The sequence below is a fragment of the Mirounga leonina genome, unplaced genomic scaffold, assembly GCF_011800145.1.
Source record: "Mirounga leonina isolate KUSES-001 unplaced genomic scaffold, KU_Mleo_1.0 Mir_53, whole genome shotgun sequence".
NCBI lineage: Eukaryota > Metazoa > Chordata > Mammalia > Carnivora > Phocidae > Mirounga > Mirounga leonina.
In genome coordinates, this window is record NW_023270807.1 from 71,917,558 (window position 1) to 71,931,573 (window position 14,016).

At 39.4% G+C, this 14,016-nt stretch overlaps 1 protein-coding gene across 2 annotated transcripts in view; it reads right to left on the reverse strand.

Moving 5' to 3' along the window:
• The window catches only part of ROS1 (ROS proto-oncogene 1, receptor tyrosine kinase), a 104,083-nt gene extending 101,693 nt beyond the window's left edge, over positions 1-2,390 (reverse strand). For both annotated transcript variants that reach the window (XM_034990382.1, XM_034990380.1), the window contains exon 1: positions 2,268-2,390. In XM_034990382.1, the coding sequence (XP_034846273.1) occupies positions 2,268-2,390 (123 nt within the window). The remainder of the gene's footprint in view (positions 1-2,267) is intronic.
• Positions 2,391-14,016: the final 11,626 nt, after the last annotated feature.

Consider the following 14,016-nt stretch of genomic DNA (forward strand, 5'->3'; position numbering starts at 1 on the left):
TCCCAGGACCCTGAGATCATGACCTGAGCCGAAGGCAGACGCTTAACCATCTGAGCCACCCAGGCGCCCATTTTATGTCATTTTTGGATTCTGGTTTTGTTCTATCATCTTGCTATAAAGTTATATATGGATACACAGGAAAGGTATTGATGTTTGTACTTTTTTTTAACAGGATAACCTCTGAACTCTTGTTTCTAATAGTCTTGCATTGAATTGATACTTCTAACAGAGCATTTCTCAATGCTAGTTCCTCAGTCTCTTTTGTTTCTCTTTCATGAAGGACACCACAATACTAGTGTTCTGAAGAACACTGATTATTTTTTGTTCTCTGCAGCACAGGCACATATAACTCAAAAATATTAAGTCAATTACTACATTCAACTAATACAGATCCGTCAATGGACGTAAACTACTCATGCTCAGCACAGAACTATGATCTGTGCACATTTGGACAGCAATTCTAAACATTCCTATGTATAAGACTCTGTGTTTCTTTTTAAAAAGCAAATATGCCTCAGGATCAAGAACCACCCAGGGAAATCAAAGATGACCTTCCCAGCAAGTGTCCAGGCTACAAAGAATGGCACACACAAAAAATGCAAACAGTATCATAAACTCAAGCATTTTACATATCCTTTCCCCTGATCCACGGCTATATTCACTGTTCATTCACCTAGCTTTTTCCCTCCGGGGCCTGTGTGGGAGCCCCAGATGGAGGACATTGATGACAGGCACTAGGCAAACTGGCAAACCCTGTCTCTCCCAGTGGCCACCACATGGGCTGAGCCTGTGTCTGTGGGTGGTGAGCGGAAGGAACAAGCTGTCTACTCCTACTGCCTGAAACCCAGGAGCCCACACAAAGATAAGATGAAACTAAACATAACTAAAAACCGAAAAAAAATAAAACAAATAAAATGGAGACTACAGTAATGGAAACAAACAATACCAGTTTTGACAGTAAAGAGAAATTAACAAATTATGGTGGTACATTTAGAGGATGGAAATATTCTAAATAGACTGAAGATCCTGTTTCCATAAAAATGTCAGGGTGTAGGAAAAACTTACAATGTCATGTTAAGTGAAAAAGATGGGTATACAACTATATGTAAAATTATATACATATTTGAAGAGAAAATGCTTTTTTCTTTATCCTTCTCTACTTCTCTACCTTTTAAATATTTTACAGTGAATATATGTTCTTATTATAATCAGGGGAAATTTTTAAATTATTCAATAACGAATACATCTAATAGTCTTATTTTTCCATGTTTAAGTTTGGATGACGACTATAAAATCCTAAGGCATACAATTCCACATTAATGGCAATGAGGTCTTCAACAGTGATTTATATAAAATGCCAAACTTTTTTAAAAAGTGCTACTACCCATAGAAAGCTCAAGTAGTGTTTTAATCTATAGTTTAAATTAAGCCAGAGGAGTGTAACGCAGATAATTATCTTTTTTAACCACCGCGCAGATTTCTACCTCCAATACTCTAGCATAACAATGAGTACTGTATTGGGTACTTTTATTATTCTAAAAAGTAGGACTATAAGTAGCCTAACATGTAAGCTATCAGGCTATTTCCTTTGTCTCTAGATAAGAAAAGTGCATCTTTCCCTTGCTAGAATGTATTTGGTTTTTACAGTTGATTCAGGGGCTTTTTGAAGCAAAACAACGTCACAATAACTGAAAGATATGAAACAATTTATAGGGGAAGGATACCCAAAAAACACATTACTGAAAAAACTACAAATGCACAAGTAGAAGGAAAGGACCTTAAAAACAATTCTTGCTTTTTCAAATAAAACATTGTTCTATATGGCATCTGCATCTGCTTCCTTGGCATCCACCTCCTGATACAACCATCCATCCACAATATAAATGCTGCTGCGGTCTGCAACCAGTAGGCATTGCCCTCTGGCCAAAGCTATTTCTTGCTTCAAGGCAAACATAAATGGTTTTGAAATAAATGAGTTTAAACTGGCATTTTTAAAGCAAGCAAAATTTATCGCATGTAAGCCTCTCTAACCCAATTCCTACACCCCCCCCACACACACACAATCTATGAACAGATCACTTAAAGAAATAAAACAGTCTTCCCCTACCTTCTGTAATTAAAAACATTCCTAACTTATTTGGGGGGAAAAAAAATCTTTCTTGCCTTGCTACCACTTCCCATGGGAAAATCATTCACTCGTTTATAACAAGCTGAACTCTACATGTTCCAGTTCCTGCAAAGACAAATATTAGAGCAGCAAAACTTACCAGGTTAGTTACACATGACTTTAGGCAGCTGTGTAAAACCATACACTGTACCACAGAAATCCATATGCAGCCAAGAGTCGCAACATTGACAAGTTTCAGAATAAGCCAGCAAATGTTCTTCATCGCTTCACCAATGGCCATTTTTAGATGACTGTTATTCTCATTTTCTCCATCCCACTATATAAATTCTTTAGGTTTCCGTTGAAAGAGTGGCTGGTGGAGTTTGGGGGAGGTTTTTTTTGACATGTGAGAATATCTTTGCCTTTTAAAGTAATATTTAGACCATTTACTCGAGAGCTTTGAATCCTAGATAGCGTGTAATAATAGTCACGTAAGAGCTATTTCATAATTTAGTTTCCTTTTACTCTCATAAAGAAAGTCACACCCTATCTAAAGGTTAGATCCTAGCAGTGCGCTTCGCATGGGAAGCGAACAACGTAGAAAATGCAAGCTGCATTTCAGCAAGCGTGTGTCACTTGGACACACTCCGTCTGAAACTGGAGCACTTCGGATCATCCACCGTTTCACTTCTCTGAGCTTGGTTCAGCTCTGCAGCAAACTGGGTTTTTTACCATCTCTGCCTGAGCAAACAGTGACACCATTATAATGAAGAACTATCAGAAAAACAGAGTCAAACGACACCGCAGAGGGGAAAAACAGAACCCTTTGAGACCCAATATATATTTCAAAATTAAAAAGCAAACAAAGCTGAAATTAATAGACAAACAGTCTGAGGGTGAGTTAGATGAGGAAGTCTGTTCGAGTACTTTAAGAACTTCACTACATATTAACCAAAATACTGCCTTATCAAGTCTATTGAGACAGAGAGCTGAAACTAGCCACCACAGACCTGAGATATGTACAAGTGTAGCTGTCTTGAGAAGGAAATATTGTACAAATTTCAATTAGCCTCGCATCAAGATAAAGTTAAGAATTTGCAATCTGCAAGGTACAGAAGTGAGTCATTCTCAAGAGCTACTTTTTAGATGGCTGACGATTAACTCTTTCAGGCCAGACAGTTTTGTGTTGGTGTCCTTTTTTATGATTTAAGTATCAAATAAACTTCCATGTCTTCTTAAATAAATTATACTAATGAAACTTCAGCTTTTCTTATTGGCATGAGGTTCTCATTGTGAACAATACAGGCATGGGTTTTTGTTTTGTTTTGTTTTGTTTTTTTTGAGCTGAACATCTTTGGGCAAATGTTGACAAAACTGCTGTATAACATAAAGACAAATGGTACTGACCCCAGAATTGACCCCTAAAACTTGGTCTTTTGAAAAACTTCCCCATTGTCTACCTGATCTTTGTTCATTTTCTGTATTTTTAAGATTGTAGATTAAAGAATATACAACTCTCCGATTTCTTGATCAGAGGAATATGACCATCTTTCTACAAAATATACATTTAAATCAGAGAATACATGACCTTGCCTACGGGATTTCCTCATTCCAATGAAATTTATCTCCTTCACTGTGCTATCCATGTCTTTTGCCTTATTAGCACAGATAATATTTATAACTTCGCTAACAAAATGGACCACTAAGTACTTCCTTGATGAAGCTTTATTGGTGGAATGTGAAAAAAAGGAATACCCTTCCAATTTCAAGAGTTTGTGCTTCTTCTGTTTTTTTGGAATTTAACTGGCACATAGTTGCACTCATGAAAAATGGCTTGTATTCAAAGATATTTCTTATGGAATTACTTACATCAAAAGATTGGAGACAACCTAACAGTCCAATCATGTAATACTGGGTCAGTCATTTTATATATCTCCTCCAGGTGATTTCTCCACATGGGTTTGTTTGGACTTCTTCCCCAGCATGATGGTCTCCAGGCAACTGGAGAACTTACGTGGTAGCTTCTAGCTTTGGTGGAAGTGTTGAGTGTTAAGATGCATTGTCTTTTATGAGTCAGCTTGAGAAATCATAGTTACTTTTGCTGCATTTTTTTGGTTGCCAGAGAGTCACAAAACTGCCCAGACTGGAGGAGAGGGAAATAGGCCCCACCTCTTGATGTGAAAATAGCAAGGTTTGCGAAGAACAGGCAGGATAGAAGAAATTGTTGCACTACCTTTGGAAAATACAATCTGCCACCAAATAGGCAGTCATCATTTGCATGGTTCTAAGAGGCAGAAATTCTATTATTTTTTTTTAAGTAACCTCTACCCCCAACATGGGGCTCCAACTCACAACCCCAAGATCAAGAGTCACATGCTCTACCCGCTAAGCCAGCCAGGCACCCCTGAGAGGCAGAAATCTTAGTTACCATAGTTTAGTTAAATAACACCAGACCTCAAACAATACAATCCAAACTTTAGTTACCGCAATATAGTAACTGTGAAGAATTTCATTAAGAACAAACTTCTCTGCTATTTCTTTATTAGAAATAATAATTATAATTCATTAGCAACAGTATAGATTTGATATGATCAAATATATCTGAGTTCTAAAATTATATTTATTGAAAATACAGAATGTACATCCTCAGACTCAGTTGTACTCCATCTTTTTTTTTTTTTTTTAAGATTTTATTTATTTATTTGAGACAGAGAGAATGAGAGAGAGAGAGCACATGAGAGGGGGGAGGGTCAGAGGGAGAAGCAGGCTCCCTGCCAAGCAGGGAGCCCGATGCGGGACTCGATCCCGGGACTCCAGGACCATGACCTGAGCCGAAGGCAGTCGCTTAACCAACTGAGCCACCCAGGCGCCCTACTCCATCAGTATCATATAACTCCAGGGAAATTAAATTTTACAGTCATCAAAAGGAGCCCCAAACAATGGCCTTTTATACTATCAGACTGGAGAGTGGCCATGCCAACCTTCAAAGCCTGAAGAATTTGCCATACAAGCCAATTCTTCCTCATGCACATACCTCTGCCATCATCCCTTACTGCTTGCCAGGCCCACTAGAACCTGATCATGGTCTACCACAGCACAGCAGCTGAACCTTGAAACTGGCCAAAAGGTATATATTGGTCATCACCAGGGCAATAATTATTTCTCTGGTGAGATATTTGGTGGCATCGGGGGGGGCGGGGGGGGCATTGTCTCTCACTGTCTTTCATTTGTCTCATTGTCTCTTGCACTCAGCGCTTCTCATCTTTATGTCTCAGGGAAGGGATGATGCCACAGTAGGCAAAGAAGGAAAATATTAAATAATTAGCTTTTGAGTTTCAGGGGCCAAGGTTCCAGCCTAGAGGAGTGGAAGCTAAAAGCACAAAGTTCAGTTTCTGGTCTGCAATTTGGTTTTGCTACATTATCATCAAATTAAAATTTTATTTTAGCCTGGGACCTTGGTGGTTGAAACGCAAAAGCGGGCTATTTGACATTCATGTTCTCCACGTTCCTTCCCTGAGGCTTGAAGATGGAAATGGGATCTATCCGTGCGCACCTTCTGCTTGGTTTAATGAAAGATAAATATCACAATGTAAAGGTATAATTTGGGGTCTTTTTTTGACTCTTCTCAAATACTTATTTACCGCTAAGTGCTCAGGGGATTTCATGACTATTGTTGTTACTGTTACTATTGTGGTTCAGAGGCTTTCCCCTGCTGCTTCCGTGTCTGGAGCTTTTTCAGAAACCATAAGTTCTAGAAGGCTGGTTTTAAATGGTTGCTCTTTCTTTGCATGAGTTATTTAACAGTCATTAAAAATCAGCCCAGGGGCACCTGCGTGGCTCAGTCTGTTGCGCGTCTGCCTTAGGCTTAGGTCATGATCTCAAGGTCCTGGGATGGAGCCCTGCATCGGGCTCCCTGATCAGCGGGTAGTCTGTTTCTCCCTCTGCCTGCCGCTCCCTCTGCTTGTGCTTGCTCTCTCTCTCTCTCTCTCTCTCTCTCAAATAAATAAATAAATAAATAATCAGCCTAGATTTCTGCAAGGAGAGTTGACCCTTGAACAGCGTGAGAGTTAGGGGCACCCCACGCCCTCTGCAGTCAAAAATCTGCATATAACTTTTAACTCCACCAAAACTAATTCTTAATAGCTTACTGTTGACCAGAAGCCTTACTGATATCATACACAGTTGATTAGCACATATTTTGTATGTTATATGGATTATATACTGTATTCTTACTATAAAGTAACCTAGAGAAAAAAAAACATTTTAAAAATCAGCCCAATGAAGACTTTTTAATGGTTTGTGGGAATCTACGCCATAATATTAGGCAGAAAGAACATAAAACTGTATTATGTATTTGGAGACCGGCTCAACTATGAAAAATAAAATTTAAAAAATGGATAGAAATACCAGAGTATTTTTCTCTGAGTGGTGTTTTGGTTTTTTGGGTTTTTGTTTGTTGGTTGGTTTTTTAAGAAAACCTTCTGTTTCGTGACACTTTCTCTGTTTTGCATATCGCCTATGAACCATCCAGTACCTCAGGGGTATAGTATTACTTCCACTGCCATCTCTAGAGGTTTCTCCATATGCATTTCACAGCACCCTCCCTTGTCTGCTCCCCTGACTCCCTGTGTCCATGGCCCCCAACTTCTCCCAGGTGAGCTCTCAACAGCTGACTACCCTGTGTCACCAAGTTGGGCTCTCAGTCCTACCATTGCCTAGAATTTAGGGCACCCTCATTCCACAGATGAGGACTGCATGGAATCAACTTTTGCTGGATTTCTCCTTGAACTTATGATTCACTTCCCACTTATTGAGTTTCTGCCCAGAGTCTGGTGTTCCATGAACTTCAGATAGACATCTCTAGGTTTGTATCTTCACAAATAATGTGCTACTGGACTCTTGGTTCCTACCATGCACTAGCTGCTGGCTGAATGTCCTCCAGTCCCAGCCACCAGGCTCTAAGGCTCACATTTCTGTTCAGAGTGCTGACACCCCTAAGGTTTGTCCTGACCCTGCTGTCTATAGATTAAGGACAGCCTACCACCACTTTTTCCAGGTACCCAGTGCCTTAACCCTTGTTCTTAACAAAAGCATTGCTTTTTATTTAATTCTCTCAAATGTTTGCATTTTTGAGACTTTTAATCTGATTGTAGGTTAAAAGACATTGGGTCTTCCTGGATGATATTCTCAGGGATTGAGACCAGATATTGGATGACCACTTAGACATTTTACCTAAAGCCAGCCCTGGAGTGAAACCGCTTTAGTAATAGAGGGCAGAGGTTTTCAAACACAAAGTCAGGCTCCTAAAATGTTCCTCCTCTCCCAGACTCCCAATGTCGAGGAGCCAGAGTCTACAGAAGGTTTTCACAGTTCTCCTCCCTCAGGAGTGTTGCAACCTTTGTCCTAACTGCAGTTTCTCCATCCCCTGGGGCACTGAGGCCCAGGAGTCCCTTATCACAGGCATCACCAATGACCCTGGAGATCCCCCCACACTCCACCACCGGCCACCACCCTCCGGAGCTAGAATTGCTGCTGGTTCAAACCCTTACCTCAGGCAGGAAATCTGGGACAAAGAAAAGAAAGCAACTGCCCAAGGACAGATGGTGGGCAGAGGTAGAGTAAACACTAATGCAAAGCACCAAGGCAGGGAACTGATGGGGGATGGGGGATGGGGGGGCAGAGGTGGGAGGCAGGGACTCTGACCCAGGAGAGCCAAGTCCCATGACTTTCTTCTTCTAATGAAGTCACACATTTTAAGAAATGTGTGATCAGGGCGCCTGGGTGGCTCAGTTGGTTAAGCGACTGCCTTCGGCTTGGGTCATGATCCTGGAGTCCCAGGATCGAGTTCGGGCTCCCTGCTCGGCAGGGAGTCTGCTTCTCCCTCTGACCCTCCTCCCTCTCATGCTCTCTGTCTCTCATTAAAAAAAAAGAAAAAAGAAAAAAAAAAGAAATGTGTGATCATAGTTGTAATTACTAAGCGAAATGAGAATATCTCCAACATTGGCCTTATTCCAGATATGGAGGAAACAATAAACAGGGGAAGAAAAAAAGAAACACTAATTACATCACTTCTATTATTGACCATTTATGACTAGGTAGTCTGAACACAAAACCAATTAGCTTTGAAGACCAACTTCAGACTTAAAAATGTCCTCCCGAGAATACATCAGAGTTCACCCAGGAAAGAGAAGAATGGGAATCTTTCAGATTTCTTTGCTTCAAAAATTATTGCAGTGGTAAAAAGAGGTTCTTGGTACAGCAGGAAATGGTTCTTGACCCTTAACGCGCACGGAGAGTTATGAGGGGGTAGCTATGGTAACAGGTTACAGCACACTTTCTCTCCCCCCACAACACATCACTAAAGCCAAGGCCCTCACCCTCTCTGTCTTCTGGAAATAGGACAGTAGTTAGAACACGTGCTCCCAGCTATGCCGATGTTCGATCCTGGCTCCACCTGTGAGCCAAGTGACCTTGAGAGGTCCTGCTGTTCTGCCTGTCTCAATGTCCTCGTCTGAAAATGCAGATAATGGACTCAATTCCAAAATTCTAACACCTGCCATGTGGTAAGTTCTTAATCAATTTCTCCATGTTTAAGAATTTTGTCACGTGAGATACTCAGGTTGTTCCAGTTAAATTAGCCATAATGATTTGTTGAATAAATACTCAACAGTTTTTGAGTACCTGCTGTTTGCCAAAGATCCTGCAAGACACTATGAAGACAACAGTGAACCAAACAGATAAAAACCTCTGTCCTTATTTGGGTAGGGGCCAGAGGAGGACAAAACAGGTGCTCACAGGTCAAACATGTGCTAAGTTATTATATGGTAATAAATTCTAAGGAGAAAAAAGGGCAGGTTTGCAGGGATCGAGGGCTAAGTTTGCAAGTTGCTGTTTTAGATACTAGAGCATTACGTAAGCTCTATATAATTTTGTTTATTAAGTGAGATATAGAATTGTAATTTTAATTGGAATGGTGAACTAGCCTTTGCTAATATAAAAAGGTTATCTGCTCACACATGACAAACATTTGTACAAATGTTTTAACTATATATAATAAAAAAGTTTCTCAATCTCTTCACCTACTTTCAATGAGAGTACTTTGATCACTTACAAGTAAAGATTACAGCTGAGAGCAAAGTGCTTTCTTGAAGAAGTTCTTATGGCTATTATGATGATAGACACACTATTTAAACTCAGGGAGGATGAAGAACTAGCAAACCACGATTTCAGAGCCTCATTAAATCACCTGACTTGCATTTGCAAATATTGTAACACATATGTCAGACAAAGGTTCCAATTGTATCCTTTGCTACAAAGAAAGAAATTTGACAATGCAAAGGGATTGCAAAGCCCCTCTAAAATGGGGTTTATAATAATATAATTTTACATTTAGAATAATTAATGTTTATTTAAATTGTTATTCTTAAACAGTTATGTTTAAATTCTTAATTATTGGATTTTTAAAATATTTTAATTATTATTGAAACATATTTATTATGTATTATTAATTGTAACATAATAATATAATATATAATATACTTAAATATTATTAAATGTGTTAAATAGTATAATTTAGTATTAGTGAAAATACATTTAACAACATAATTTAAAATAATATAATATTTACTTTCCTATTTCAGAGACTGGCTTTGGAAAAGGAGGTTAATCCAAACCATAGGCTTCAGAACATTAGTAGCAGACAGCGGAGACACCGGGACCTGGTGCAGAACCACAACATGACCGAGCAAGCGTGCATGCTGCTCCCTGCCTGGTAAGGGAGGTGACCTGCTTTGGGAGCCTAAATCAGGGTTCCTGTTTAAAAGCTAATCATTAAGGAAAAGAGAGTGTGCAATTAGAGTTTTGAAGATACGCTATTTAAATTTTTTATTTATGTATCTCAGTTTAATTTCCCTGTCTTGAAATATATATATAATTCAAAAGGGTCCTGTTTTCTTCTACTGAGCATTTTGGGTTGACACAATCATAGCTTGCATAAAACAGACATAAGGCACAGCTAAGATCTTAACCCACGCTTCATGAGTAGTATTCATGTACTACACCTTGAGAAATGGTTCAGGTGTATTAATTATCTCATTCTATTATCTTAAGACACAATAAAATAATTGTTAGCAAATCCATTTTCTAGTTGAGAAAACTGAGGCCTGCGAAGTTTACAAATTTCTTGGGTTTGCACAGATAGGACGTAGCAGAATTGGGACGAAAATCCATATTTATCTGACCCTAGAGTCCATAACCTTGACCTTGACCTTAACATTAACATTAAACTGCCTTTAGCTAGGTAATGTTGTCAGGGGACCATAAGCATTCATCCCTTTGGACTGGAATATCTAACTAGAATCGTTCTAGGAGGAGATATATTTTATTTAGCACTCTCAATTTGAATATTAAGTAGCCCCCACCCCCTGCCAAAAACAAAGAAAAACAAAAATCAAACATAGGAGAGAAATAATCCCTGAACTATAGGAGATTGCGTTCCAGTTGTTGCTATAACTAATTATTTCTCAATTGTTTTATTTTAATAAAGTTCTTGGGGGTAATGGCAAAAATTTAAGTGCATTATTATCCATCATAATAGTAATATTCCTTAAATAATATTTACACTGTACTAGGTATTTCTCAGAATATATGAAATATGCTACCTACTTTTCAAAGGAATTACTAACAGAGGTCTAAGACTGAATAAGGTTTGGGCAGTATACTAAGCTTTGGTTTGGAAACTAAAATTGTCCTTATGAACTTGAACCTGGGTTTTCTTATTTAACTAAAGATATGTCATTAGGTGACTAATCAGATTGTTCTTCCCTGATCTCTAGAACTATGAAAAGTTGATCCAATTAAATCGCTTTAACATGTGTGAAATGACTGGATCGCACTGGTCTATTTTAATCATGAAGACCATCATGTTCACAAGATCTCCCTGCCATGTGGTTTTGAAGCTTCTCCCTGGGAGAATCCTGACAGCAAAGCAGAATTAATGAGTTAGATGTGGATGACGGCCATCGCTGGACTTAGGCTTCGAGTTTTGAGCTTTGAGCTTCTCATGAGCTCAAATTCTCCTTGTATCGCCAATTTTGGCTTTAAAGTTCATGCCAGTTTAGCATTTTACTCCATTACAAGTTTTAACATAAAAAGCAATGAAAAATTGAATGAACACTGGGCCTACCTACTTCTAGACTTCCTTGAGATCATGTTTGTGTTTAAGATATTTTCAGTTTCTTAGACTGATTCTTAGTCAAGACCTTCAAAATGGATATACTGTAATAAATGTAAGAATATAAAATGATAACAGATAAAAATGAAGCCCCTGCTTCACTAGTACCTTGCAGGTGATACAAAAATATTTGTGGGTGATGACTATGAGTATCATATGGGAAAAGTTTTTTTTTTTTTAAAGATTTTATTTATTCATTTATTTGAGAGAGAGAGAGAGCACATGAGAGGGGGGAGGGTCAGAGGGAGAAGCAGACTCCCTGCTGAGCAGGGAGCCTGATGCGGGACTCGATCCCGGGACTCCAGGATCATGACCTGAGCCGAAGGCAGTTGCTTAACCGACTGAGCCACCCAGGCGCCCCATATGGGAAAAGTTTTAATGTCAAAAATTCAAGCTAAGAACTCTGTATTTTCCCTGGTTGTTTATTCCACCCACATGGAAAGGATGGGCTCCAATTACGCCTCAGGAACACAGGGCTGTTATTTACTAGTAAGATTTGTCCCAGATATTAAGCAGTCTTACCCAACCACAGTGCACTGTCTTCAGCCAAGATGCCTGTGTGTTCTAATATTGCATGTAGTGTGATTGCACAAAGCATATCAGCTCCTGTAGTCATTATTGTGCTTTTCCAGTTGAATTTTTCCAGAATTCTCACTGAAATATTCACTCCAAAACCCTGGCCCAATTCTTTTCAGGTTTCTTCTGAAGAGCCAAGCAATCCACCGCAAGCGATTTATTTCAAGTGTATTACAAGAGAACTAGATGTCTTCCTTATGCCATCTCCATTCTGAATCTCTACTTCCATCTGTTCCTCTGGAAGAGGAATAGTCAGAGTTTCTCAGAGGAACAAGAGGGCCTGTAAATGAAGCTCAAGTGACCCAGCTGGGAGGACTGTGGTAAGAGAGCTGTCTCCCTGGTCACGGGGACAAGCGCTGCCCTCATCAGGAGCAGACGCTCTGTCTAAAGGGACAGGTGCACAGTTTGGCGCTCCCGGGGCTTGGGCACTGGGGTCCCAATTCAGACTTTGGACATTTCATTCCGTTCAGATCTTATTTTAGCACTTGGAAGTGTCAACAAGACAGTCTACTGAAACTAATTCTATACCAATACACAGTGTGAAACTCAGCTGCTCCCCCACTTAACCTGTTTGGGTGCCTTCCCATTTCCCTTCCGACTGTTAAATTAATTAAACAAGGGGGCCGTTAGACTGAAGGGGCTCCAACGCTTTAGTTGCCTAAGTAAGCAAACCCAAATCTAAGCCTGTAAATTCCTCAAGGTTAAGAAATCAAAATCTAAAGGGCGCCTGGGTGGCTCAGTTGGTTGGGCGACTGCCTTCGGCTCAGGTCATGATCCTGGAGTCCTGGGATCGAGTCCCGCATCGGGCTCCCTGCTCGGCAGGGAGTCTACTTCTCCCTTTGACCCTCCCCCCTCTCATGCTCTCTATCTCATTCTCTCTCTCAAATAAATAAATAAAATCTTTAAAAAAAAAAAAAGAAATCAAAATCTAAGGACAACCAATCACAAACGGCCAACTAGCCTTTTCCCAAATAAGGCAACTGCTTAATCAATAATTCCCTGGCTTTGCTTGTATTCCTTCTCTATGAGTCTTTCCCTAACTCCTGTTGGCAGAGTGCTCCTAACCACTTCCAGTATGGCACTGCCTGATTAGAATCCGTATTTACTCAAATAAACTCTTAAAAGTGTTAAGATGCCTCAGTTTACCTTTGAACAGTTAAATATCTAAAATCCCTAAAATGTATGTGTTTACAAAGATCTCCTCAGCCTACCTGTTCAGCTTCTCTCCCTCTGCTTTCCCTTTCCTACATCACCCTCCAATCAGCCACAAGTCCTTCTGGTTTCTTCTTTTTCTGATGGGCCTTCCGCCATCAATCCTCACAGCCTGGAAGACTCACCTCTTTCTCCATCTGACTTATCCTACCCATTCCTCAGCTCACTTTCCCAGAGGCACCTTCACTGACCCCTAAGGCTAGGTTTGGTTTTTTCATCGAATGGTCCTGTGGCTCCTTGCATGTTTTATTTTGTTTGTTTGGTTTTGCTTATAGTTGGCACACTTATAATTAGTTGTTGATTGATTAGTCTTTAATTATTTCTATAAAGGCTGTATTCTGTAGTAGATTACAAATCTCTTGAGAACAGGAGAGTTTTTCACTGCTGACTCCTTGAACACTTTGGCCATAGGTTCAACCATGTGGAATGGACAATATTTGAACATCTTGACCTTAAAAAATGTCAGTTTCATATGCTTCAATCTAATAACCTGTTCAATAAATATTTGTTTAAAAATAATAAAATAAATAAAAAATAAAAATACGTTAAAAAGTCATTCATGTGGTTCTGGGTTCCTGTGTGTGTGTGTTGTGTGTGTGTGTGTGTGAGAGAGACAGAGACAGAGACAGAGACACACAGAGAGAGAACAGCTATTAGTATAACTGTTACTAAAAGAATCTTTTAAGTTACACTAATTTTTTTCAAGTTACACTAATTTTTTTTTTTAAGTTACACTAATTTTTAAAAACTTCATTGGGTTTCACAGAAATTTTGCAAAGCTAAATACGATAATAAATTCCAAAATTGGGTCCTGTTTGAAATACAATCAGCAGTTTCCCTCTGCTGCTTTGATCTTAGGTCAATTTTCTATTCATCTGAGTTTTCCTCT